Source organism: Phyllobates terribilis, unplaced genomic scaffold (assembly GCF_046119375.1).
Source record: "Phyllobates terribilis strain yellow unplaced genomic scaffold, ASM4611937v1 Scaffold_3__8_contigs__length_932513732, whole genome shotgun sequence".
Lineage (NCBI taxonomy): Eukaryota > Metazoa > Chordata > Amphibia > Anura > Dendrobatidae > Phyllobates > Phyllobates terribilis.
Window position 1 is genome coordinate 65766073 of NW_027362763.1, and position 27935 is coordinate 65794007.

Sequence of the window (27935 nt, forward strand, 5' to 3'; positions counted from 1 at the left end):
TTTTTATTTTCACTATGTCTGAGTGTTTGCCTCCAGTAGGCGTATATGCTCAAAAATTCTGCACGAAATAGCACACGTTGACTCTGTTGGCATCATTATAGTCTATGGCCCCATAGGCGCATACTACCAAATCCCATTTTGCGGGGGAGTTTGGATGCAAACCCCGACTGAACAAACTGGTGTCTGAATGCAACGTGAAAGCACCCTGAGAAAATAAAAAACATGCCAGGTGGTACAATAACCAGTAGAACCAATATTTACACACAAGAGCATTTTTTATTTAAATTTTCCATTTGAAAAAATTGTTATGTAATGCATGATTTTGAGAAATTAATATTGATTTGTGACACAATTCTTTTAATTAATATATCAATGAATAGATTATTTTAATTCATTTTATTTGTAGCTGAATTTTATTACAGTCATACCAGATACACGTAAATTTCAGCATATATTACAATTTTATTCCACTTTATACTAAATATACAAACTGTTTTTTGGTGGACATGAAAAATTTTAAAGTAAACATTAAACATGTCCTATCTGCAGACAGCATATTATAAGGCAGAAGGATCGAATACTTGCCATTTATGTTACTTGGTGTATACAATGGGTGGCCCTACTCAGTGATTGACAGTTATTTCTGTATGCAGGCCTATGAAAGTAAGGCTGTCAATCACAGAGTAAGACCACTCACTGGACTCTAAAGTCTTTACGTTTATGATCTTGAGTTTTTAATAAAATTAATTCTCATACAGCTTAAAAAATGTGCTCTTGCATACAGTGTAATGGATTATGGATGAAACCAGGCTAAACTTTTGTTTCTGAGGAACAAATTGTTCAGTAAAGAAGGAAGATGTTCCTTCATTATCTAAAACATTGTTCCTCTGTATGTATTTATAGAGTTCAACTCTCAAGACTTTCTAAGGAAACCTTCATAAATGATGTTTTACAGCAAATCTATCTAGTCAATTCTATGAATTTTAGGTGACTAATAGGTTACACACGAGGAATAGCACATATCTTATATGCCATTGGACTGGCTGTGAGTCCAACTCCAGGGGTGAGGTCTAGGGTAGCCCCAGAAGGAGCCTGGAATGTGAAGTTCTGCAGTAGTTTTATGAAGAACATGTATAGCTCCATTTTGGCCAAGTTCTCTCCAGCGCAACTTCTCTTACCTAAAACAAAAAATGAGGTAAAGGATAAAAAGTTCATATTCATTAATGCAAAAATCACAAGGTACTGTATACTTCCAGCATGGGCTTTTTAACACTTCAGTGGACACAGTGATGTTATATTATGAGGGGAATATTCAAATATTCCCAAATTAAGGGGTTCTTTAGATAAACTCCCAAGTGTGCTTTCCACAGTTCATTCCACCTGTTCCCAAAATGTTCTTGAGCTGGAATGAAAATCTTTTGCATCTTTACACTCATGGTTAAAATGGCCATGCCACAAACAGGACAACTTTTATAAAATTTAAAAATATAATAATATACAAAATAGAATAAGTAAAAAAAGTTTAAAAATTATAATTGATGCAAAACATGCCTGATTACAATAACTGCATACTTTGATTTACTAAGCATTGTAATATTTATTAAAGATGACAACAGATCAATTTAATATGTTGATAAGATTTCATTGCTTTCCATTTGGTACGCATAACAGTGGAGAAATTCTCTCACTTCTACACATTACTCCTAAAAGATGATATCTGAGGGACCCACTTACCAGCTGAAAAAGGCATAAATGCTTCTTTCCTTACAAAATTCCCACTGGAATCCAGAAAGTGTTCTGGGTAGAACTCGTCGGCTCTCGCAAAATGATCTTTGTCATAAAGAACAGAGGTCAGAAGCGGTATCACATGAGTCCCCTGAAAAGTTCAAGATTTGCACAAGTTACTTCATTATATTTATCATTATGCCGATTACCATCCATCTCCAGTCCTAGGAGATATGATGGGAAATTCTACCCATCAATTGCCAGAAACTACAACTGAATACTTTGAATCACAATTCATGTTACTGAGATCCATTAGGTACCTGTGTTATGGGATAAATATGGATAACAACATATTTCACCTATCCTCAAGTTTAGTGATAAATGTGTGACTGCTGGGGGACTTCTATTGTTGGGATGCTCACTGATCGCAGAAAAATGGGGCCCCAGTTATCTTTTCCTTCACATCATATTTGTTTCTGGAAGCCTCATAAATTTTGAATAGAGAAGCAGCATGCTTGTTATTTTGTGGATAGATGTTCTCCAACTCAGAAAAGTAAAGCTGGTCAAAATAAATATTTTATTGTATCCAAAATTGACAAATTTTAAAATAAATCCCATGTAGATATCTCCACAGACACAGAGGATTTGAAAAGTAAAATAAAAATTATACTTATTTCACCCCTCACCTGCCCTGGTGTCAATTGTCCGTGCCCGTCCTCTGCTGGCTCACTTTCTCTCTCCAACTCCAGTCTTCTCTTCGCTCTTCAGTCTTCTTCACTCTTCAGCACTCACTAGATCTCACACTACATCATGTTGTCACTTGAGGCTTAGTTAGCACCGGAGAGGTGCCCTAAAGAGTGAAAAAGACCGAGGGGAAGCTGGACCTAGAGGGAAGAAACGAGTCAGTGGAAGACCAAGCTGAGCTGAGGCACGCTAAAACGCCATTTTGATTGAAGCAAATCGAATTGTAAAAAATTCTGGTTCTGGCAAGTCCAATTTTTTTGTGCCATGGATTGCTATTCATTAAAGCACCATGACGTCTGACTATTTAATGCCTTAAATGCTGTGGTCAAGAGTAACTATAACATCGAAGAAGCATCACAAGGGAGGTAGCTCTTTCTGTTTGTTAATTACTGTGATGAGTTGCAAAAGATTTTACTGCCTAAGAATAGTAAGCAGTAACAAAAAATATGTGGGGCATTGTGGCAAATTAGGAATTACTCAAACAAAAAAGGCATGGAATAAGATTATTTTTTAAATTCATATTTTATTGCATTTTTTTGTAATGGAGTACAGCTACCATAAAATAAGACACAAATAAAAAGCAGTAACCCCTTAGCCATATCTAAAATATATATTAAATAGATTTGTGCACAAGATTTATGGAGCAGGCTCAGGATTTGAATGTTCTGTAGTTCAGCAAGAGTTTAACCCATAGATTCCACTGTCATACTTGGATATGGGGGTTGTCACTTCAACCACTCATTACACTACCACTATACAATAAGGAGGTGCATATTTGGTTACCATGGCTGCAATGGGCTTACTCAAGTCTCCTTTGGCTTCAATATTAGCTCTCTTATGCTGCCGTGTGGCAGAGTTTCATAAGAGTTCTGTACAATGATAATACACGGCAGTATAAAAGTATTGCAGTGCATTGTACAAGTAGTCAAGCAGGTTCAAGTATCCTACACCAAGAAGATTAATAAGCATGAATTTCTATTTTTCTTACTTTGGGTAGAAGATATCCCCTGAACTTGACATCTTGAGTGGTAGCGTGGGGCAAATTGGTTGGAACAATATTTCCAAAGCGTTGAATCTCATGGATGACAGCATCAGTATACGGCATGTCTTTACGATGAAACACTTGGGGTTCGGTCGAACCAATAACTTTCTCAATCTCACTTTGGACTTTTTCTATTTCACAAAATTCACAAAAACATAAAATCAGAAGTAAAAATACAGTTTTTTTTACACAGTTTTGTCATCATGTTTGATCACACCTGGGCTATGGTTTTTGGTCTTAAGATGATCATGGTTAGAGATGAGTGAACCTTTCAAGGTTTGGTTCAGTTACGATTGGCAAACTTCCCGACGTTCGCCAAACAGTTTGCCGAAGATTTCAGAACCCCATTGAATTCAATAGGGGGCAAAACCAAACGCATAGACAACACCTTCATGGGGGGGCCAAAAGCTGCCAAAAGAGCTCAAATTGTGGTCAGACACCAGGAAAAGTGGCATAAATTGACCAAGAGTTCAAATAGTATAATTATTATTATTTATTATTATAGCGCCATATATTCTATATTGCTTTACATGTGAAAAGGAGTATACGTAGTAAACACCAAGTACAATAATCTTGAACAAAAAATGAGTACCTGACTGGTACAGGAGGAGAAAGGACCCTGCCTGCGAGGGCTCACAATCTAAAAGGGATGGGTGAGGATACAGTAGGTGAGGGTAGAGCTGGTCATGCAGCGGTATGGTGAAGCGGGGGTTACTACAGATTGTATGCTTGTTGGAAGAGGTAGGTCTTCAGGTTCCTTTTGAAGGTTTCCATAGTAGGCGAGAGTCTAATATGTTGTGGTAGAGAGTTCCAGAGAAGGGGGGATGCACGGGAGAAATCTTGTATGCAATTATGGGAAGAGGAGATAAGAGGGGAGTAGGGAAGAAGATCTTGTGAGATTCCGAGGTTGCGTGCAGGTAAGTACTGGAGACTAGGTCACAGATGTATGTAGGAGACAGGTTTTGGATGGATTTGTATGCCAAAATAGGGTTTTGATCTGGAGTCTCTGGGCAATGGGGAGCTAGTGCAGGGATTGATAGAGGGAAGAAGCCAGGGAAAAGCGGGGTGACAGGTGGATTAGTCTAACAGCAGAGTTTGGGATAGATTGGAGGGGTGCAAGAGTGTTAGAAGGGAAGCCACAGAGCAGGAGGTTGCAGTAGTCGAGGCGGGAGATGATGAGTGCATGGAATAGTGTTTTTGTAGATTCATGGTTGAGGAATGTGCGGATTTGGTAGATATTTTGGAGTTGAAGTCGGCCTGAAGTGGAAAGTGCTTGGATCTGAGGTTTGAAGGAGAGATCAGAGTCAAGGGTTACCCTGAGGCAGCGAGCCTGCAGGACTGGGAAGAGTGAGCAACCATTGACTTTGATGGATAGGTCAGTTGGGGGGGTTGAATGGGATGGTGGAAAGATGATGAATTCGGTTTTATCTATGTTAAGTTTAAGAAATCTAGCAGAAAGACAGTGATGATATGAGAGATGACAAGTAGGTTTGTTTTGCTGCAGTGAGTAATTTCGCAGCATTTTGACAACTTCTGTTACTGGATGGGCTACTCCACTCCCTTTCTTTGGCAGCCACACAGCGGTATGCCTTGTAGATGAGGGCCAGAAAGAGCATGTGCTCCAGTGTATAGCAAGCGCTGCATAAAGTGGCCTCTCCTCCTTCTTCCACCTTAATATTACACACAGTACAGTCCTCAGAGGTGGCACCCCAATTACCCTTGTTTCCCCGTGTCACAACTCTTCAACCAACCAACTGACTGTGGGGAACCACAGATGGGTGAGTCTGCAGAGCTGGTATCAGAGGTCTGATGCAAAGATTCACAGATTCAAGAGAAAGAAAGCATCTGCACCAATGCCCAAAATTTTTTTCAGGTGGATCCGGGGCCGGACAAAGTAGGCTCCAAGCAGAATACAGACCCTTGTCACCAAACATTAACTCCCGGGGGGTGGAGGTGATTCTAATGAGACTCAGATACATTAGGTTCACGCGGACTGTACTGTGCTCTCAGGGCAGGAAGAAGAGGCGGGTGACTCTCAGGGCGAGGGGTGGAAGAACAGAGAGGGTTACTATGAGGTTGTAGATCCCACTTGGTGTGAACCTAGCTGAGTAGCTCAGCAGAGGAAATGTAGGAGGAGGAAAACAAAAAGGTTACATTGCGGCTTCCCGCAGAAACACAGAGTGATGCAACCACGACAAGCACTGCATCCTTAACCACAACTCTGGCTGTAGCCAGCAGTAGTCTTGGGTGTGCAGTTCACAAGGGTGGCAAGGGTTGCTTAGCCTGGGCTTTTTTTGAGATCATAAAGGATGATCCAACTCATGCTATCTGACACCTTTGTAAAAACTGCTCAGTAGAGGCAAAAATTGCAATAATTTGACTACTACATGCATGGACCGGGCCTCTCCAACCACTGACCACTTCATCAACTACACCGGCACCTTCTTCCTCCTCCGTCACTGTGGCAAGTGTTCTCACACAGGTATCCGAATGCAGAACCTCCACTTGTTTACCCGCTACAGTCAGGATGAGTGAGAGCCCGTCAGCTGTTATGGAAGTAGACACCAATCTCAGACACCAAGCACATCACATCTTCCTCAATCCATCATAACATTTCCATCTCACTCACAGTCCAGCAGTTTGTCATGTTCACCCTACTCCACCCTCTATCAGCACAGCAGCCTGCCCTCAGTCTCCCAGTTGTGGGCACGTAAAAAATTATTTCTTCCTTCACATGCCAGGTAAAGAGCTTCAACTTCACCATCTCCAATCTGTTGGCATGGAAATGCTGCCTTTCCGCCTAGTGGATATCGATGGTTTCGAAAGCAGATGGCTGTCGAAATCCCCCAGTACCAGTTGCCCAGTCACCATTACTTCTCTAAGAAAGCTTTGCCTACACTAAACCAGCATGTCTCAGACAACATCACTTGATCCTTGAAAAAATCTATGTCTGACACCTGGATTAGCAAGCATGGCCAGGGGTGTTACATTTCACTGACTGGGCACTGGGTAATTCTGGTGGCTGTTGTGGCATGCGGGAAAGGGGGCTACTCCACAAGTCTTGGATCCCCAAGGCTTGCAGGGCCCTTGGGAATGGAGAACTAAACCACTACACCAGGGGATGAAGAACTAAACCAGTAGACAACACAGGATGGGGAACTAAACCACTAGACATTAGGGGATGTAGAACTAAACCACTAAACACCAGGGGAAGGAGTACTAAACCACTACACACCAGAAGATGGAGAGATAAACTACTAGACAACAGGAGTTGAGAACTAAACTACTAAACACCTAGGATTGAAGAACTAAACCACTACACACCAAGGTATTGTGAACAAAACCTCTAGACACCCAGGTGTCACTAGATACCAAGTCTTGGCATCCCCAGGGTTTGCAGGACAAATCTCTGTATCTTAAGGCCCCATCACACATAGCGAGATCGCTAGCGAGATCGCTGATACGTCACGGTTTTTGTGACGCAACAGCGATCTCGCTAGCGATCTCGTTATATCTGACAGGTAGCAACGGTCAGGCCCCTGCTGTGATATCGCTGATCATTACAGAGCTTCCTCGACCATTCCTTGGTCATTGCGCTCCCGCTGGGCAGTGTGCATCGCTGTATTTGCCACCTTATCAATGACCTCGTTAGCGATTCAGAACTGAGATGCGTAGGCGTGCATAAATTGGACTTTTCCGTGCCCCTCGTCCCTGATTGGTGGTCGCTACAGCGTTCTCATTTTCCGCCGTGCATAAAGAAGGCAATAGAATAGCGATTCCATCCTTTGTTTCTGACCTCCTGCTGGATTGCAGATCTTAGCAGAATTCTCCGGCCTGTTGATAGCCGGTCATTCGACTGAGTCCTGATTTTGCGGATCGTTGTAGCGTTCTCCAGCTGTGACTGGTCGTACATCTGGTCTTGTTCCTGACTGCGTCCTTGTTTTTTCGGATCCCACCAGCGTTCTCCGTTCACCAATCGGAGATGAGGGGGCGCGGAAAAGTAATTTCATGCACGCCTTTGTGACACAGTACATTCCCTATCAAGGTGTGGATCGTTGAAACAGCTGCTGTGTGAAAGCGTCCCAACGACCGCCGAGATCGTTAGTTAGATCGCTGGGGTGGCCGAAATCATTGGGAAGTTCTGCATGTTTGACAGCTCCCCAGCGATCACGAAACGACTCTCCAACGATCCCAAAACCGTGACGTAATAACGATCTCGCTAGCGATCTCGTTATGTGTGACGGGGCCTTAACACTTTCTCCACTGCTTCTGCTTCCTCCACCTCCTCTAGGGCCTCCACCTGTGTCCTCAACCTCTCCCTTAATGAGACACACATTCCATCAGTGCAGAGACAATCCCCCCCACCTCCGTACTGCAAAGCCAGAGCTCACAGCAATCAGGCAGTGTTTAACTGCTTCCTGACGTGGAGCGTAATAGTACACCCCACATCAGATCCCTCTGTTTAGTGTGGGCCCCGGTGCTGAGCCCGCACCTTTCCGGGTACATGTCAGCTGATCTATACAGCTGACATGTGCCCGCAACAGCCGTGGGTGGAATCGCGATACACCCGCTGCTGTTAACTAGTTAAATGCCGCTGTTGGCAACCCTGTCACATGATCTCGGGTCACCGATGGGTTAGCATGACAACCTGGGGTCTGCAGGAGACCCATGTGGTTGTCATTTCCAGATTGCTCTGAGTGCCGCTCAGTGGTCAGTGCTCATAACAAGAGAGAAATTCTGATACACACAGGCGATCTGATCATCGCCTGTGTGTAGCAGAGGGAATCAGACAACTCTATGGAGACGACTGAAGTATGTAAAAAGTGTTAAAAAAAAATGTAAAAATACAAAAAAAATTGAGAACTCCTGGCTAAAGCACACTATTAGCACAAAAGATTTTTATCCTGAAATGTGACCTGGTTTCTTAACCACTCTATTAGCAGAAAGGGTTTAGATTCTGAAATGTGGACTGGTGTCTGGACCACACAATTAGCACAAAAGATTTTTATGCTAAAATGTGGCCTGGTTTCTGGACCACACTATTAGTACAAAGAATTTATATTCTGAAATGTGGACTCCTGGTTGGACAAAAATATTAGCACAAAAGATTGGCCTGGTCTGGCCTTGTTTTGGGATGTTGTGGATGGTTTCTGTGCCCTGATTGGCTGCTGGAGTGTCCACACATTAAGTTAATTAAAAAAAAAAAAGAATGAAAGTCTGCACACCTCTGACTCCCCCCCCCCCTCCCCCACCCCCCGCTCATCATACAGCACCACTATCCTAGCCAAAGTCTTAACAAAAGCATTAGTGGAAACTCGATCATTTACCAAACTTTGGCCAAATTTTGCAGATTTTGAGTAAAATGCTCGGGGATCAGCACACAAATCCGAACGAGCAATGTTCGTGCCAACTTTAATATTGGCGAATGTTTTCTGAACAAGTTCGCTCATCTCTAATAATGGTAAACTTGCTGGTAACTGCAATCATCATGAATGATACCTCAATGCCTACCTGTGATTGGACGTTTTGCATTTGCTACAAATTTTTTGTGACTATTTCTCCCATAGAATAACCTTGAGATTCAAAGAAGCAGTTTAGGCAATAATGTGGCCACCATAATGATGCATAGAAAATAAAATTAAGGATGAAAATAGTCACTATATCACTATCCGGCATAAATTACTAAAATCAAAATAAAATGTACATGATAAATTGCCAGACATAAAGGCAGGGCTCTTACTTTGGATTTCTGGATATTTCATCATCAATAGAAGGCCCCATCTCAGGGTGGTTGAGGTTGTCTCCACGCCAGCAGAAAAGAGGTCCGTTACCAACATTGTTAGGTTTTCATTGGTGAAGTATAATTTAGTATTTGGGTTTTCCTAACATATAAAAATATATTCCATGTATCACATTACAAAAATTGTATTACTTTCATTGTTTTTGCATCATTTTTTTTTAATTTGCGGAAAATTTTCAGCTTCTATTTTCTTTATTTTTTTGTTATTTTACACACACTGTACTATGTTGTTACACATATATGCATTTCTATCTACTGGCATGTTATGTCTTTAAAGAAAAAAATAATTTTGATTTTTAGGCAGTGAAAATTCTCTTTTACGCCACAAAGCAGATTGTAGCTTGTTATTTAAGTTTCTTCCATCCAAGCTCGAGGAATTAAATATGAGCCCCAAAAATGGCTAGTTACTAACTGCTACTAGAAAAAAACAATTAATAAATTAAATATATAAAAGATAAATAACTCAAAACTACAACATGTCCTGCAAAAAATAAGCTGGTATACGGTTATGCCGGTTGAAAATTAAAAAAAGATGGGACTCTTGGAGATTGAGGAGGAAAAAACTAAAAATGGACAAGTAACTGAACAAAAAAAAAATCTAAATATATTTAGGGAAGTTAGAAATTGGAAGAAACATGTTAATTGATTGTTCCAGATAACAAACTCGGCTTTGTCACATAAGTACCAGCTTATATGGTAGTACCTCTCGCTGCTTCACCAGGAATGAGTCGATAAGATTCCTCTGGTCATTTACATCCAGTTGTTTCCTGTGGCTGGTGAAGGTCTCTCGAATGAATGCGTGCATTTCATCCACATTCCGGGCCACCGTTTTTTGCACTCTGGAACACCAGCGCATCACAGATGGAAATGCGTTATATAGCTGCAGTGAATAAAAAAAACATATCAATGGTCCTGCAAATTAAATAGATAATCCAACAAAAAACTCTTGTAATTATACAGAATAAGTAATCTGGATGATGGCAATGTTGCTGATATGATTTATCTCGACTTTGAAAAGACACTTTATACTGAACCACATAACAGCCTTATACTGAAGATCCAGTAGCAGGGACACTATTTGCAGGTGGAAAAACACTGTTTAACCCCTTCGCAACCTTGGGTTTTGTCGTTTTTGCTTTTTTGTCTTTTGCTCCCCTTGTTCCCAGAGCCATAGCGTTTTTATTTTTTGGTCAATATGGCCATGTGAGGGCTTATTTTTTGCAGGATGAGTTGTACTTTTCAACGCCATTACTAGTTTTACCATATCGTGTACGGGAAAACGGAAAAAAAATTCCAAGTTGGGTAAAATTGCAAAAAAAGTGCAATACCACAGTTGTTTTTTATTTATTTTTTTTACCACGTTCACTGAATGCTAAAACTGACCTGCCATTCTTATTCTACAGGTCATTACGAGTTTATAGACACCAAACATGTATAGGTTATTTTATATTTAAGTGGTGAAAAAAAAATCCAAAATTTGGTAAAGAAAAAAAAAAATAGCGCCATTTTCCGAGACCTGTAGCGTCTCCATTTTTCGTGATCTGGGGCTGGGTGAGGGCTTATTTTTTGTGCGCTGGGCTGACGTTTTTAGTGATAATATTTTGGGGTAGATCCGATGTTTTGATCACCCGTTATTGCATTTTATTGCAATTTTGCGGCGACCAAAAAACTTAATTCTGGCGTTTGGAAATTTTTTCTCGTTACGCAGTTTACCGATCGGATTAATTCTTTTTTTATATTGATAGATCGGGTGATTCTGAACGCGGCGATACCAAATATGTCTATTTGGGTTTTTTTTTTTTTTATATATATATTTTATTTTGAATGGGGCAAAAGGGTGGTGATTTAAACTTTTAGATTTTTTTAATTTTTTTTATATTTTTAAAAACTTTTTTTTTTCACTTACTGCATGCTTCAATAGTCTCCATAGGAGACTAGAAGCAGCAGTTGTCTGATCGGCTCTGCTACATACAGGGGACCAGCAGATCCCCTGCATGCAGCAGAAATGGTCCTGTGCGACCAGATCATGACAACCACAGGCGTCTGCTGCAGACCCTGGGTTGTCATGCCCACTCATCGGTGACCCGCGATCACGTGACGGGGTCGCCGATGGGTGGGGCTTATGACGCGCTACCCAGAAGCGCGCGTTAAATGCCGCTGTCGGAGATTGACAGCGGCATTTAACATGTTAACAGCCGCGGGTGGATCGCGATTCCACCCGTGGCTGATGCGGGCACATGTCAGCTGTAAGAATCAGCTGACATGTGCTCGGTTCAGTGAGGGCTTAGTGCAGCAGCCCTCACTGAACCAGGGGATCGCAAATGTGCGTACTAATACGCCATGGGTTGTAAAGGGGTTAAGGGAAAGAAATAAAGATTATTAATGGTACATTCTCTAAATGAGAGAAAGCAGTGGGGACCACAAGGATCTGTACTATGAGCAGTGGGCACCACAAGGAGCTCTACTAGGAGTAGTGGAGACATCAGGGATCAATATTAGGTCCAATTATTTTTAATCTTTTTATTAATGACCTTGTTGATGGGATTGAGAGTAAAATGTCAGTCTTTGACACAAAACTATGTAGGATAATAAAAACTGAGCTTGAGAGTTTTAACTAGTGGAAAAAGGTTGAACTGGATAAACTTGTGTCTTTTTCAACCTATATAACTATGTAAGACACTGTTGTCTTTCATCATGCCTGATCCTTTGTTCCAAGAGGAGATAGGTTTCTGCTAGAGCATATGCTTCCTCTCTCAATTGAATGGCAGCTCATCCTAGTATTCATATATAGATTGTGTCTCCTGTAATTTCCTGGGGAACCCCTTTAAATATAACATAGAGTAGAGCTGCTCACCATAGCCATTGGGCTTCCAAGTAAATGGATATTATCATTAACGATCTTCAACAGTTTCAGAAGTGTGGGATCTTCATAATCAAATCGATTACTCAGTAAGATTGAGACAATTATATTAGATACAGCAGCATTTATAATCATGGTGTTATCGAAGGGCTCACCTGGAAATACAATAACTAGATAAGGGTCATAAAATATTACAGCATTAAAGTCTATAAGCATTTTAAATACTTTGGCCCCAATTCATTAAGACTGGTGTTTCATAGGAATAAGAAGCAGATAATTCCTTAAGAGGCGCAAACCACTTGAATGAGAGGCCTCTTATCAGTGGCATGAGTTTTGCTAGAAATATTACTTCAGTCACGGTCAAATTCAATGAATTTGTAGAGCGATCATTGTCACACCTTAGCCTGCTCCACCTTCGCTCATTTTAACAGAGCTGGCTAAAAGTGAAGTGAGACTGGCAAAAGTTTAACATTTTTTGTGGAACTTCAAAAATGTTCATAATTTCATGTCGCTTTATGCTAGAATTCTGTGGTAACCATCATGTTGAATTGTGGCCTTTGTCTCAGAACGTATAAAGTAACTGCACATAGCCGATGGCTGACCATGTAGCTTCTGAAAAAAAGTTGAATAGCTATTCATCTTTCAAGCCTCCAAAAAAGTATGAATGGCTAACGATCTTGCTATCCTTCAACTCTGTTTGTGAATCTCAATCTATAAATTCTTTCAAATTTTAATGTATAATGTAAGTGCACAATTCGTAAGTGCACAATACATAGCTAATGGCTGACCATGCAACCTCCAAGAAAAATTGAATGGTGATGGCTCTTTCCAGCCTTCACTCTTTCAGTTACTTTTTCTCTTTGCTACCAGACTCTCATTAACACCAGACAAAATCACATGGTCATGAGTAATCATGCTGTTTATCATCAAGACATTTTATGTAAAGCCAGATATAAAATGTCTACCGCATCAGGACATAGTGTGGTGGTACCGAAATCAGAAGACCTGACCAAGGAGCAGAGATGGCTCTGATCAGATATAATGTTAAAAAAATAATAACTACGAGGCAATTGTGATAAGTTTAACCACTGTGCCACTAAGCAGTACATGGTCATGAGTGTGAATCCATCTAGATACATTTGTATCAAGTTACTAGAACTGCAAACAGAGACATTTTCTTATTTTCCAAATGTGAAATTATACTCAAAGGCTACAAACAAGGTTGGATTGGGCCACCAGTGGAGCAGTGGTCAGAGACCAAACATAACAGAGCCTCTGAGATGTAGCAGAAGACAATACCATCTATCAGTGACCATAGGACAGATCCTGTGCTACTGTGCTGTGCTACTGTAGGTTATGACTTATGAGTAGATAACTAAGCAAATAGAAGTTAATAATGCACCTTAGCCGGTTATCAGACCTTCAGAATCATCCAAGTCCAGCTTAGGCTACCACTAAAAATTATAGTAATTATATTTTTAACTCATGAACACACAAATCCAATCCATCCTAAACTCTGCTGTCCGACTCATCCACCTGTCCCCCCACTATTCCCCGGCCTCTTCTCTCTGTCAATCTCTTCACTGGCACCCCATCGCTCAGAGACTCCAGTTCAAAACCCTAACCATGACATACAAAGCCATTCGCAACCTATCTCCTCCATATATCTCTGACCTAGTCTCCCGTTACATACCCGCACGCAACCTCCAATCCTCACAAGATCTCTTTCTCTACTCCCTTCTTATCTCCTCTTCCCACAATCGCATACAAGATTTCTCCCGTGCTTCCCCCCTGCTCTGGAACTCTCTACCCCAACACATCAGACTCTCGTCGACCGTGGAAACCTTCAAAAGGAGCCTGAAGACCCACCTCTTCCGACAAGCCTACAACCTGCAGTAACCACCACTGCACGACCAGCTCTACCCTCACCAACTGTATCCTCACCCATCCCTTGTAGATTGTGAGCCCTCGCGGGCAGGGTCCTCGCTCCTCCTGTACCAGTCGCTGTCACATTGTGTTCAAGATTATTGTAATTGTTCTTGTATGTATACCCCTTTTTCCCATGTAAAGTGCCATGGATTAAATGGCGCTATAATAATAAATAATAATAAATAATAATAATAATAAATAAAGTATGATGGAAGCATTCACAAACCTTTGTAAGATCTGAACTCCTTTACCAGAAAATCACCTTCTTCGGAAATCTTGTTTTCGATGGTTTCCCTCCCCATTCCAAAATCTCTAAGTGTCGATAGAGTAAATCGTCTCATCACTTTCCAATTATCGTCAAAAGCAAAGATAACTCCTGGGGATATGTAATATAACATGGAAAAAATAAGAAACATGCAAAATGGCTACTAACAATTTCCTCTTCAAAGGCACCCAAGAGTAGTGTTGAGCATTCCAATACTGAAATATCGGGTATCGACTGATATTCGCGGTATCGGAGTTCCGATACTGAGTTCCAATACTTTTAGAATATAAAATACCGGAATCGGAAGTTCCCATAATGCCTGCGCTCTGCAGTGTCTCTGAAGGATGACAAGCTGGATGGCAGCGCTCAGCTTACTGTACTTGTCATTTAGTGTTAAAGGATTTATCAAAAAAAATAATAGTGTTTTCATGCACCGTCTCTTTAAAAAAGCCGGCCGGCAATTCAGCATCGCTACCCGACAATTTAGAATAGAAAGAATAGAGCATCACGCATAGATTAGATAGATAGAAACGTGTCAGTCACATATATAATAAGTACAGTGATAGTGTTGATTACTGTACTTGTCATTTAGTTTTAAAATAAAGGATTTATAAAAAAAAAGTCCTTTAATTGAAATAAACACACACTTTTTTAATGTTCTAAATTAAACCATACTTACCATCACACCCATTCCAGCTGAAGCCAATGTCTTCTGCAATAAAAGTAAAATAATAAAGCAACCTCATCCTTACCTTTCCATGGTTCCCAGGATGGCTCCAGCTCTGCTACATTCACATGACAGACTGGATCGCAGTCGAAAGCTGCCATCCAGCTTGCCGTGCCGCAGACACTGAGACATTGGTTTCAGCTGGAATGGGCGTGATGATAAGTATGGTTTAATTTAGAACAATAAAGAATTGTGTGTTTATTTCAATTAAAGGACTTTATTCTGGGTGTTTGTGTTTTTTTTAAACTTTGGCTATGGGGTTAGTAATGGGGGTGTCTTATAGACGCCTTTCCATTACTAACCTGGGCTTGATGTCAGCTGGCATTATAAGCTGACATCAACCCCAGCCCTATTACCCCACTGCCACCACTACAGGGCAGTGGGAAGAGCGAGGCTAAGTGCCAGAATTGGAGCATCCTATGGATGCGCTATTTCTAGGGCGGCTGACGGCTGGTGTTTCTAGCCTGGGAGGGGGCCAATATTCATGGTACCCTTCCTGGGCTATTAATATCAGCCCCCAGCTGTCTGCCTAGCCTTTGCTAGCTATTAAAATAGGGGGGACCCCACAACATTTTTTGGGGGGGTCCCCCATTTTAATAGCTAGTAAAGTCTAGGTATTCAGCTGGGGGCTGATATTAGTAGCCTGGGAAGCTCCGTGGGTATTACCCCCTTCCCAGGCTTCAAACATCTGCCCCAGCCGTCTGCTTAACCTCCGCTAGAGACTAAAATTACGGGGAACCCCACGCCAATTTTTTTTTTTAATAAATCCTTTATTTAACACTAAATGACAAGTACAGTAATCAACACTATCACTGTATTTATATATGTGACTGACATGTTTCTATCTATCTAATCTGTGTGTGATGCTCTATTCTTTCTATTCTAAATTGTCGGATACCGATGCTGAATTGCCGGCCGTTTTTTTTAAAGAGACGGTGCATGAAAACACTATTATTTTTTTTAATAAATCCTTTAACACTAAATGACAAGTACAGTAAGCAACACTGTCACTGTACTTCTTATATATGTGACTGACATGTTTCTATCTATCTAATCGATGTGTGATTCTCTATTCTTTCTGTTCTTAATTGTCGGGTACCGGTGTATGCCGCTGCTGAATTGCCGGCTTTTCATGTAATACATTCTACATTATTCTTAGTTGTTTTCCTTCATGTAGAATTAACCTACAAGGAAAGAAAGGGTTTATTTTCATTCCGATATTTGTGTCCCATTGACTTGCATTGGTTTCCGGTATCGGAATCGGCGATATCCGATATTTTTTGGGTGTCGGTCCGATCCAATCCGATCCGATATTTCCAGATATCGGAAGGTATCGCTCAACACTACCCAAGAGTCCAAAATTCTCAATGATTCAAAAATTATGTCATGATCAATTTCCACTGATGTTACTTGGAGTTTGGAAATTTCTATATTGTATTCTCCATCGACTCAATAGTCTCTCAATATATGATACATTTTTAAACAAAAATGTGCTCCAGGTTGGGAAAGTAGCAGTTTTTGAAAAAGTTGAGTAACATGAGACAATAATCTTAGCATTTGGTATGGGAAGAAAATCACTGTAGTTTTTGTAAGTAAAATTGACCTTGAGCTTATAAGGAAGTGATCACAAGAAAATGACCCATTGTTTAAATCAGTTTGTTGTTACATGTATTTTTATTTTGGGGGCAATTTCTTGATTAAAAAACAAAATTAGTAATCTTGCAATTTTTATACTGTCCACAGGGACTTTTTTAGACTCACACTTCCTGTCTTTTCAGGAAAAAAATTAAGCAAGCCCCTTATCATCAGAGGCAGGATTACAATGATTACCTGTATATACAGCTGATACTAAGGATCCACCAATCACAACAGCTCATTAGATGTGTCAATAAAAAACAGGGTCAGAGTGTGTTTATTGTGGCTAATGTACATCTATTGTTTCCTGAAACAATAAAAATCTAGAGTCTAAAAAATTCTCAGTGGCCAAGGTGACAGTGAAAAGATTTCTTTTTTTATTGTAACTGTTATATGGATGGAAAAACACTGTAAAAATAAAAAAAAATAACACAGAAATACGATTTAAACAATAGATCATTTTCTGATGAAAGCTTCCTTTAAAATAGTTACTAGTAATCCAAGAAAAAAAGTAAAGAATGAAAACAGTGCACAAGCTCTTGCCTATTGGTCAATCTGCAAGTGCTTGTGTAAGATCTTGATTCATGTAGTCTTGTACAAACTGTTTTTCTCCCATAGTCTATGCTCTTGCTATGCTCTTGCCAGTATATTTTTATGGGCAAGGCTAAATTGAGTGGGTTATGTTTATTTTGGAAGTCAGAGCAGTATGGTAGATCGATTTGTAGGGATGATTGAACGTTTTCAAACTCAGGTTTGGCAAATTCTGCAAATTTTTCAAACAAATTAAGTTTATTTCACATGTATTTGTGACAAAACTAAAGTAATCCAATTCATCATAAAGGTTTGTAGAACAAGTGAGTAGAACGAGAGAGAGAGAGAGGGGGTGTCATCGACAGAGAAAGAGAAAGCGGGTGGGAGTGGCCATGGGCAGAGAAAGAGAGAGAGGGGGGTTCTCATCAACAAAGAGAGAGAGGGATCTCATTTGCAGAAAGAGAGGGAGGGCTCTCCTCGACAGAGAGAGATAGTGAGAGGGGAGGCTCTCATTGACAGAGAGAGAGAAAAAGTGGGGATCGCTTCGACAGAAAAATAGAGAGCGTGAGAGGGGCTGTCATCAAGAGACAGAGAGAGGGTTCTCTCATCAACATTGAGAGAGGAGGCTCTCATCGACACAGAGAGGTCCCTCATCAACAGAAAGGGCTCTCATCAACATAAAGAGAGAGAAAAAGAGAGAGAAAAAGAGAGAGATAGGGGTCTCTAATCAACAAAGAAAAAGAAGGGGTCTCTCATTGACAGAGAGAGAGAGATGACTCCCATCAACAAAGAGACAGGGGGCTCTCATTGACACAAAGAGAGAGGGAGGTTTGCATTGCCAGAGAGAGAGAGAGGGAGCTTTCATCAACAGATACAGAGATAAGGGGTTCTCATCGACAGAGAAGACAGATGGGAGGCTGTCATTGACAGAGAGAGAACGTGGGTCTGTAATCCACAGTGAGAGAGAGGGGATGCTGTCATTGACAGAGAGGATAAGAGTGGGGGTTTTCATCACCAGAGAGAAAGAAGCTATCATCAACAGAGGGAGAGAAAGAGGAGGCTGTCATCAACAGATAGAGAGGTGCTATCATCAACAGAGGGTGAGAAAGAGGAGGCTGTCATTAACAGAGAGGCTAAATTGAGTTGGTTAGATTTATTTTGGATGTCAGGGCAGTGTGGTAGATCGATTTCTAGGGATGATTGTAGTTTTTGAAATTCAAATTCGGCAAATTCAGCAATTTTTTCCCATAAATTAAGTTTACTTCACATGTATTTGTGACAAAACTAAAGTAGTCCAATTCCCTTGGAAAGGTGTGTAGAACAAGAGGGAGAGAGAGGGTGTCATCAACAGAGAAAATCCTCCTCCTCCCTAGGCCTCAGTCTGCACTACCAAGAGGTGAAGTTCTTGCTGTACACAGATGACATCCTGCTACTCTCCCCAACGGAGAGAGGCCTCCAAGATAGCCTGGCAGTGCTGGAAACATTCAGCACCACATGGGCGCTGCCCATCAACCAAATGAAGACCAAAGTCATGGTGTTTCAGAGAAGGAACAAGGACAAAACCCCCACTCCCTCTCTCACATTAAATGGCTACATGCTGGAGAAGAGCAGCAGCTATACCTACCTTGGTCTGGAGCTAAGCCAAACTGGGAGCCTCAAGCAAGCAGCAGAAACCCTGAAAACAAAAGTGTGCCGAACCTTCTAAGTCATCAGAAGACAACGATACCACCGGTGAGAGTCTGGCTCAAGATATTTGACAGTGTCGTCACCCCTATACTGCTGTACGGTAGCAAGGTATGAGGCCCAGGGACCTACCCAAACCAGACAAAGTGGGATCTCAGCCCAACTGAAGTCTTATACTTGGAGTTCTGCAAATATCTCCTCCTGGTCCATCGCAGCACCTCAAACATAGCCTGTAGGGCAGAGCTGGGCCGATTCCCCATTTGGCTCACTATACACAAGAGGGCGCTATCACTCCAGGCACGCATACAGAGCAGCAACCCCAGCTCCTATCATTCTAAAGCCCTGCTGAGCCGGAGCCCAGAGCAAGCCAGGAACCCCAACTGCCAGTCCAGCCAAAGTCAGCAACACACCCTGACAAAAGGCCAATTAAAGGGGACCTCAGAGACTTGCAAGAAGCATTACATAAAGAGATGGAAAAGTGAACTAGAGAAAGCCCAGAAACTCACAATCTACCGGGCACTGAAGAGGGAGTATACTTTGGCCCCATATCTGGGGAGGTTACATCACCCCAAAGACAGGCAGACCCTGAGAATGTACAGACTGAGTGCACACAGCCTAGAGGTGGTAACAGGGTGGCACCGTCAGACATACAAGCCATGGGAGAACAGACTGTGCCAGCACTGCCAGCAGGGGGCCCTGGAGGAGGAGACACACTTCCTGCTGCACTGCAGCAAATACTGAGCAGTGAGGGCCTCTCATTTCTAGAGACTCTCCACTCACATCCCAGACTTCCCATCTATGGACAAGGAAAGGAAACTCTGCATCCTACTGGAGGAAGAGGAATCAACGGTGGAGATTGCCGCCCAATATGTCACCACATGTCATAAACTGAGAGGAACGTAAGACCCCCGAATGGTCTATTACTGCCCAAATTGAACCCTCAAACATTCCATCCCCACAAGCCCCCTCCCCTGTGACACTTACTTTTTCTTGCTTTGGCAGCACTATAATTGTATTTTGGTCCTGCCAATAAAGCCTATTTGTATTGTATTGTTGTATTGTATTGAGAGAGAGGGTGGGATCTGCCATGGACAGAGAAAGAGAGAGAGAGGAGATTCTCATCAACAGAGAGATGCTTTAGCCTGCTTTACGATTATTCAGCAGGGTGTGAAATGGCACTGGGCCTTATTTGTTTTGGACGATCTGTGCAACTCAAATTGCAACTGTCCTGATTCACAAGCACATGTGAATTTCAGTACATTCTACTGGGATCTAAGGGGTAACGTTTCTCCTTGTGGAGAGTGACAAGCCTGGCCTGGCAAGTCAGAATCAGGAGACTTATATGCCATGCATGCTCCTCAGGGAAACTAAATATGTAAATTGACTCTTCAGAGAGGAAGAGGACTAGAACTCTAATGCCACTTATTAGAGGGAGCGTTCCTAAATAGTCAATATCAACCCTTTAACGAGCCTTGCCATATGACTTAGGATAAAAGCCAAACCACAGTCTCAATTTGCAGACACAGTGCTTTGGGGTTTTGACCAATTCTGTGTCTGAACTTCCAGCTACATAAAATTTGAGCTGAGGTTTTCCAAGCCGGACGTCTTATTTAGAATTGAAAGGAGCAAGGAAGAAAAACGAATCTAACAATAAGTCTATAATCTTTACCGTGTCCTTTAATTATTTCATGAAAAATTGGCACTTTTGGTCTGCCTGAAAATTCTTCTGCATGATTGACCAAGGCATCTTTCACGGCATCGTATCCACATAAGACAACGACTTTCTCTTCTCCTAATTTTATGGTGTACATTGGTCCATACTTCTTCGAGAGCTGCAAAGTACAAGGTGTTATTTTGTAGTGTATTTTTAGTGATTTTTTTCCCAGTGTCTGCGGTAATCATTTTATAATGGAAGAACATTCTCATTGCGCTCATGCTGACGTTAATGAGGTGAACAAAGTTCATCAGCTATGAACTCAGCTCGCCTTATTTCCGTCTCTGATGGATGTTAGGCTGAACGGTCGCATTATGCTAGATGTAGCAGAGCTAGACTCGTCAAGGGAAAAATGGATTAATCTTCTGGTCGGACAGGTGAGGAATATGGTCGTTTATTATTTTTGGCTTTTTACATGGGGCCCATGCGGTTCATTGGAATATGATCTTCAGGTGAGTATAAGTTTACTTTTTTATTTTTCATTTTTCTGATTAAATGGGTAAAAGAGGGATGGGGAGTGTTTATTTCAATTAAGGAGTCTATATCATTATTTCAAATAAAGGACTTTTTTTTCTGGGTGTTTTTTATTTACAATATGAATATGGAGTTAATAATGGGGGCGTCTTATAGACACCTCTTCATTACTAACCCTTGGGCTTCATGTCAGCAGCCAATACAAGGCTGACATCAACCCTAATACTATTACCTCACTTGCAAGTGGGAAGAGTGTGGGCTAAGTACCAAATATGGCTTTCTCTTATGAGAATAAACTATTGAGGCGTGTCCTGATAGAATGTCCACTGCAGCCTTATTAATCAAGGCTATATACTGCATTGATATATTATGACCATTATGAATGTGTTTTGGGTGATATTGATCTCACATTTTCTTATATAGTAGCATCTCATAAATGCCCCCATGCACATAATACTCAACTGAACTTACAATACTGCAGCAGGAGACCTTGTCATCAATATAAAGGGACTCTGTCAGCAGAGAATGACTGCTCGAACCAAGTACAGGGTGGGCCATTTATATGGATACACCTAAATTAAATGGGAATGGTTGGTGATATCAACTTCGTGTTTGTGGCACATTAGTATATGGGAGGGGGAAAACTTTTCCAGATGGGTGGTGACCATGGTGGCCATTTTGAAGTAGGCCATTTTGGATCCAACTTTATTTTTTTCAATGGGAAGAGGGTCATGTGGCACATCAAACTTATTGAGAATTTCATAAGAAAAACAATGGTGAGCTTGGTTTTAACGTAACTTTATTCTTTCATGATTTTTTTACAAGTTTATGATCACTTATAAAATGTGTTTAAAGTGCTGCCCATTGTGTTGGATTGTCAATGCAACCCTCTTCTCCCACTCTTGACACACTGATAGCAACACCGCAGAAGAAATGCTAGCACAGGCTTCCAGTATACGTTGTTTCAGATGCTGCACATCTCGTATCTTCATAGCATAGACAATTGCCTTCAGATGACCCCAAATATAAAAGTCTAAGGGGGTCAGATCGGGAGACCTTGGTGGCCATTCAACTGGCCCACGATGACCAATCCACTTTCCAGGAAACTGTTCATGTAGGAATGCTCGGACCTGACACCCATAATGTGGTGGTGCACCCTCAACGGATACTGGAAACCTGTGCTAGCATTTCTTCTGCGGTGTTGCTATCAGTGTGTCAAGAGTGGGAGAAGAGGGTTGCATTGACAATCCAACACAATGGGCAGCACTTTGAACACATTTTATAAGTGGTCATAAACTTATAAAAAACTCATGAAAGAATAAAGTTACGTTAAAACCAAGCACCTCATTGTTTTTCTTATGAAATTATCAATAAGTTTGATGTGTCACATGACCCTCTTCCCATTGAAAAAAATAAAGTTGGATCCAAATGGCCGCCATGGTCACCACCCATCTGGAAAAGTTTCCCCCCTCCCATATACTAATATGCCACAAACAGGAAGTTGATATCACCAACCATTCCCATTTAATTTAGTTGTATTCATATAAATGCCCCACCCTGTACAGGCACTTGGTGCACAAAGGCATGGCCAAACATTTAAGAGCACCCACCAGGCATCACAGTGGCTCAGTGGTTAGCACTGCAGCCTTACAGCGCTGGGGTCCTGGGTTCAAATCCCACCAAGGACAACATCTGCTACGAGTTTGTCTATTCTCCCCGTCTTCTCGTGGGTTTCCTTCCACATTCCAAAGATATACTGATAGGGAATGTATATTGGGGACAGTGTCACTAATGTCTGTGAATTGTAAAGCGCTGTGGAATTTGTTGGTGCCATATAAATAAAAGATTATTATTATGCTTGTATTACAACAATCTCAACCCTTCTCTGGCTGTAGAGCCAGAGTTGTCAATCAAAGAAGAGGGAGGGGAGGAGATAGAGGGAAAACAAACAGGTGAGAATTTGGTTTAAACAGTCTTTCTGTGCTGACAGAGTCACTTTAAAGTGCATATTCAGACCTACTTATTTTCCCTTTTTCAACACCCCCCTTTTTTGAATGACAGCTCTGGTTTCATAGATCCAGAGAATGGTGGAGATAGATGGAAAACAAATAGTAGGGTAGGTACATTTGAGTGATTGTCCCCGCCATGAAGGACTGAGCACCTGTACTTGGTCATTGGGAAAGCTCAACATCTTTAGGAATGTTTTGTCTTTGTCTTTGCTTAAAGGGAATCTGTCAGCAGGTTTTTGATACCTCATCTGAGAGCAGTATAATGTAGAGAAAGACACCCTGGTTCCAACTATGTGACACTTAAGTTTATTGGGTGCAACAGTTGTGATACAATCAGAATTTTCCATGCTGTAGATGCTCAGACCATGCCCACACCACTGATTAGTAGTTTTCTATATACATTCTATATTGACAGTAAGCAGTAGAGATGAGCGTTGTTCTACTCGAACTGTTCGCCAATCTCAAATTCGAGCTGTTTTGGGCGGTGTTCGAGCTGTTCGGCGAACACGAACAATTTGAGAAAAATTCGGCTGTTCGAGGTTATGTTCGATAACTGTTCGTGCACCAAAATCATAACTGGATTTTTTCTCAGTAATGATGAAAATTAATGTTAATACGCAGTTTGAGTGTACAGCGGGGTGGGGGGAGGGGCAGGGGATGGATCTCTGCAGGAACAATGAAGATCTCCATTTTTTTTTCTCTTTCCCGCATTTGCAGTGGGGAGGTGCAATCTGTCAGCCTATCAGCAGCGCACACACGGAGCGAAGTGCTTTTTTTCACACAAGCAAGGGCATGTGTCATTGGCAGTGTATGTCACATGTCCTTGCCCTATAAGACCAAGCCATTTTCCCCGTCGCCACCATTTTCTCACTGCTGCAGCTGCGTGTTAGACGGCACCGCTGTTGCTGTGTGTGCTATACCTTGTTAATTTCAAGCCAATTTTCGCACAAATATACAGATAGCTTGGGAGTAGGGAATAGTTGTGATTGCAGTCCTTTTAAGGACTAGGTTACAGCATTTCCTACGACTTTTATCAGGCAGGTCTGTGCTCTTAAATAGATAGGTTGTGGGAGTAAAGACTAATTGTAATTGGAGTCCTTTTCAGGACTAGGTTACATCAGTTCCTATCAGTTTTTGCCAGGCAGGTCTGTGCCAGTGCTGTGCAAGTTTTTTTCACAGCATTTGGCTGAATCTAGCAAAGCTAATCCTTTTTGGCCTATTGCAGAGTGTGTTAGTCAGTGGAGTAGCCTATCTGTGTTGCAAGATATACCACCTGTGTATAGAATACCAATTTTTTTACTGCACCTAGTGAAGTAAAATCTTTTGGGCATAGCATCATTCTATTAGTCCATCTATACTGACCTCCATCAGGTTGCAAACTGAATCTAATTTTTTTCTGCATCTAGCTCTGAAAAAATATTTGGCCTTCTAGCAGTGTGTGGGACTTGTTCTATTAGTCCACCTATACTGACCTCCATCAGGTTGCAAACTGAATATATTTTTTTCTGCATCTACCTCTGAAAAAATATTGGGCTTCTAGCTGTGTGTGGGACTTGTTGTATTAGTCCATCTATACTGACCTCCATCAGGTTGCAAACTGAATATATTTTTTTCTGCATCTACCTCTGAAAAAATATTGGGCTTCTAGCTGTGTGTGGGTCTTGTTCTATTAATCCATCTATACAGACCTCCATCAGGTTGCAAACTGAATATAATTTTTTTCTGCATCTAGCTCTGAAAAAATATTGGCCTTCTAGTAGTGTGTGGGATTTTCTCTGTTAGTCCATCTATACTGACCTCCAACAGGTTGCAAACTGAATATATTTTTTTCTGCATCTACCTCTGAAAAAATATTGGGCTTCTAGCTGTGTGTGGGTCTTGTTCTATTAATCCATCTATACTGACCTCCATCAGGTTGCAAACTGAATATAATTTTTTTCTGCATCTAGCTCTGAAAAAATATTTGGCCTTCTAGTAGTGTGTCGGACTTTCTCTATTAGTCCATCTATACTGACCTCCATCAGGTTGCAAATTAAAAATAATTTTTATCTGCATCTACAGTACCTCTGAAAAAATATTTGGGCTTCTAGCTGTGTGTGGGACTTGTTGTATTAGTCCATCTATACTGACCTCCATCAGGTTGCAAACTGAATATATTTTTTTCTGCATCTACCTCTGAAAAAATATTGGGCTTCTAGCTGTGTGTGGGACTTGTTGTATTAGTCCATCTATACTGACCTCCATCAGGTTGCAAACTGAATATATTTTTTTCTGCATCTACCTCTGAAAAAATATTGGGCTTCTAGCTGTGTGTGGGTCTTGTTCTATTAATCCATCTATACAGACCTCCATCAGGTTGCAAACTGAATATAATTTTTTTCTGCATCTAGCTCTGAAAAAATATTTGGCCTTCTAGCAGTGTGTGGGACTTGTTCTATTAGTCCACCTAAACTGACCTCCATCAGGTTGCAAATTCAAAATAATTTTTTGTATGCATCTAGCTCTGAAAAAATATTTGGCCTTCTAGCAGTGTGTGGGACTTTCTCTGTTAGTCCATCTATACTGACCTCCATCAGGTTGCAAACTGAATCTAATTTTTTTCTGCATCTAGCTCTGAAAAAATATTTGGCCTTCTAGCAGTGTGTCGGACTTTCTCTATTAGTCCATCTATACTGACCTCCATCAGGTTGCAAATTAAAAATAATTTTTATCTGCATCTACAGTACCTCTGAAAAAATATTTGGGCTTCTAGCTGTGTGTGGGACTTGTTGTATTAGTCCATCTATACTGACCTCCATCAGGTTGCAAACTGAATATATTTTTTTCTGCATCTACCTCTGAAAAAATATTGGGCTTCTAGCTGTGTGTGGGTCTTGTTCTATTAATCCATCTATACAGACCTCCATCAGGTTGCAAACTGAATATAATTTTTTTCTGCATCTACCTTTGAAAAAATATTGGGCTTCTAGCTGTGTGTGGGACTTGTTGTATTAGTCCATCTATACTGACCTCCATCAGGTTGCAAACTGAATATATTTTTTTCTGCATCTACCTCTGAAAAAATATTGGGCTTCTAGCTGTGTGTGGGACTTGTTCTATTAATCCATCTATGCAGACCTCCATCAGGTTGCAAACTGAATATATTTTTTTCTGCATCTACCTCTGAAAAAATATTGGGCTTCTAGCTGTGTGTGGGACTTGTTGTATTAGTCCATCTATACTGACCTCCATCAGGTTGCAAACTGAATATATTTTTTTCTGCATCTACCTCTGAAAAAATATTGGGCTTCTAGCTGTGTGTGGGTCTTGTTCTATTAATCCATCTATACAGACCTCCATCAGGTTGCAAACTGAATATAATTTTTTTCTGCATCTAGCTCTGAAAAAACATTTGGCCTTCTAGCAGTGTGTGGGACTTGTTCTATTAGTCCACCTATACTGACCTCCATCAGGTTGCAAATTCAAAATAACTTTTTGTATGCATCTAGCTCTGAAAAAATATTTGGCCTTCTAGCAGTGTGTGGGACTTTCTCTGTTAGTCCATCTATACTGACCTCCATCAGGTTGCAAACTGAATCTAATTTTTTTCTGCATCTAGCTCTGAAAAAATATTTGGCATTCTAGCAGTGTGTCGGACTTTCTCTATTAGTCCATCTATACTGACCTCCATCAGGTTGCAAATTAAAAATAATTTTTATCTGCATCTACAGTACCTCTGAAAAAATATTTGGGCTTCTAGCTGTGTGTGAGACTTGTTGTATTAGTCCATCTATACTGACCTCCATCAGGTTGCAAACTGAATATATTTTTTTCTGCATCTACCTCTGAAAAAATATTGGGCTTCTAGCTGTGTGTGGGTCTTGTTCTATTAATCCATCTATACAGACCTCCATCAGGTTGCAAACTGAATATAATTTTTTTTTGCATCTACCTCTGAAAAAATATTGGGCTTCTAGCTGTGTGTGGGACTTGTTGTATTAGTCCATCTATACTGACCTCCATCAGGTTGCAAACTGAATATATTTTTTTCTGCATCTACCTCTGAAAAAATATTGGGCTTCTAGCTGTGTGTGGGACTTGTTCTATTAATCCATCTATACAGACCTCCATCAGGTTGCAAACTGAATATATTTTTTTCTGCATCTACCTCTGAAAAAATATTGGGCTTCTAGCTGTATGTGGGACTTGTTGTATTAGTCCATCTATACTGACCTCCATCAGGTTGCAAACTGAATATATTTTTTTCTGCATCTACCTCTGAAAAAATATTGGGCTTCTAGCTGTGTGTGGGACTTGTTATATTAGTCCATCTATACTGACCTCCATCAGGTTGCAAATTGAATATAATTTTTTTCTGCATCTAACCCATCCAATAGTTTTGGCCTAATACCACAGTTTGGCCACTCAGCTCTGCTCGGTTACCATCCATTGTTTTTTTGTGCAAACAACTCCAGAGTTGTGAATTAGTTAACCACCAAAATGAGTGGAAAAAGGCCTGCTGCTGGTGGAAAGGGGAATAGGCGTCTTGGGAAGGGGAAAAAAAGGTTGTGTCCGTGGGGTAGGTGTTAAAGCAACAGTAACATCTGCAGAAGAAAGACCATCTTCCAGCCAAACTAAAATGTCTACTTCTTTTAGTGGACAATGTGATAAGATCCCTTTCTTACGGCCACGCCAATCGCTACAAATTCCAGATGAGGCACAAAAACAGCAGGTGCTTCAACGGATATCAAGTGCTCCTTTAAGTGGGCTCTCCTCCACATCAACTTCAACATCACAAATACTCCAGTCCTCAAAGGT

General features: G+C 41.0%; 1 protein-coding gene across 1 annotated transcript in view; it reads right to left on the reverse strand.

The window, feature by feature from the left end:
* Positions 1 to 256: 256 nt before the first annotated feature.
* LOC141258811 (cytochrome P450 2C5-like) overlaps positions 257 to 27935 on the reverse strand; it is a 49514-nt gene continuing 21835 nt past the window's right edge. The window contains exons 3-10 of the mRNA XM_073673958.1: positions 20611 to 20773; positions 14327 to 14476; positions 12166 to 12326; positions 10015 to 10191; positions 9252 to 9393; positions 3458 to 3642; positions 1735 to 1876; positions 257 to 1178 (exon numbers count right to left, since the gene is read on the reverse strand). Coding sequence (XP_073530059.1) covers positions 1000 to 1178; positions 1735 to 1876; positions 3458 to 3642; positions 9252 to 9393; positions 10015 to 10191; positions 12166 to 12326; positions 14327 to 14476; positions 20611 to 20773 — 1299 coding nt within the window. The 3' untranslated portion in view covers positions 257 to 999. The remainder of the gene's footprint in view (positions 1179 to 1734; positions 1877 to 3457; positions 3643 to 9251; positions 9394 to 10014; positions 10192 to 12165; positions 12327 to 14326; positions 14477 to 20610; positions 20774 to 27935) is intronic.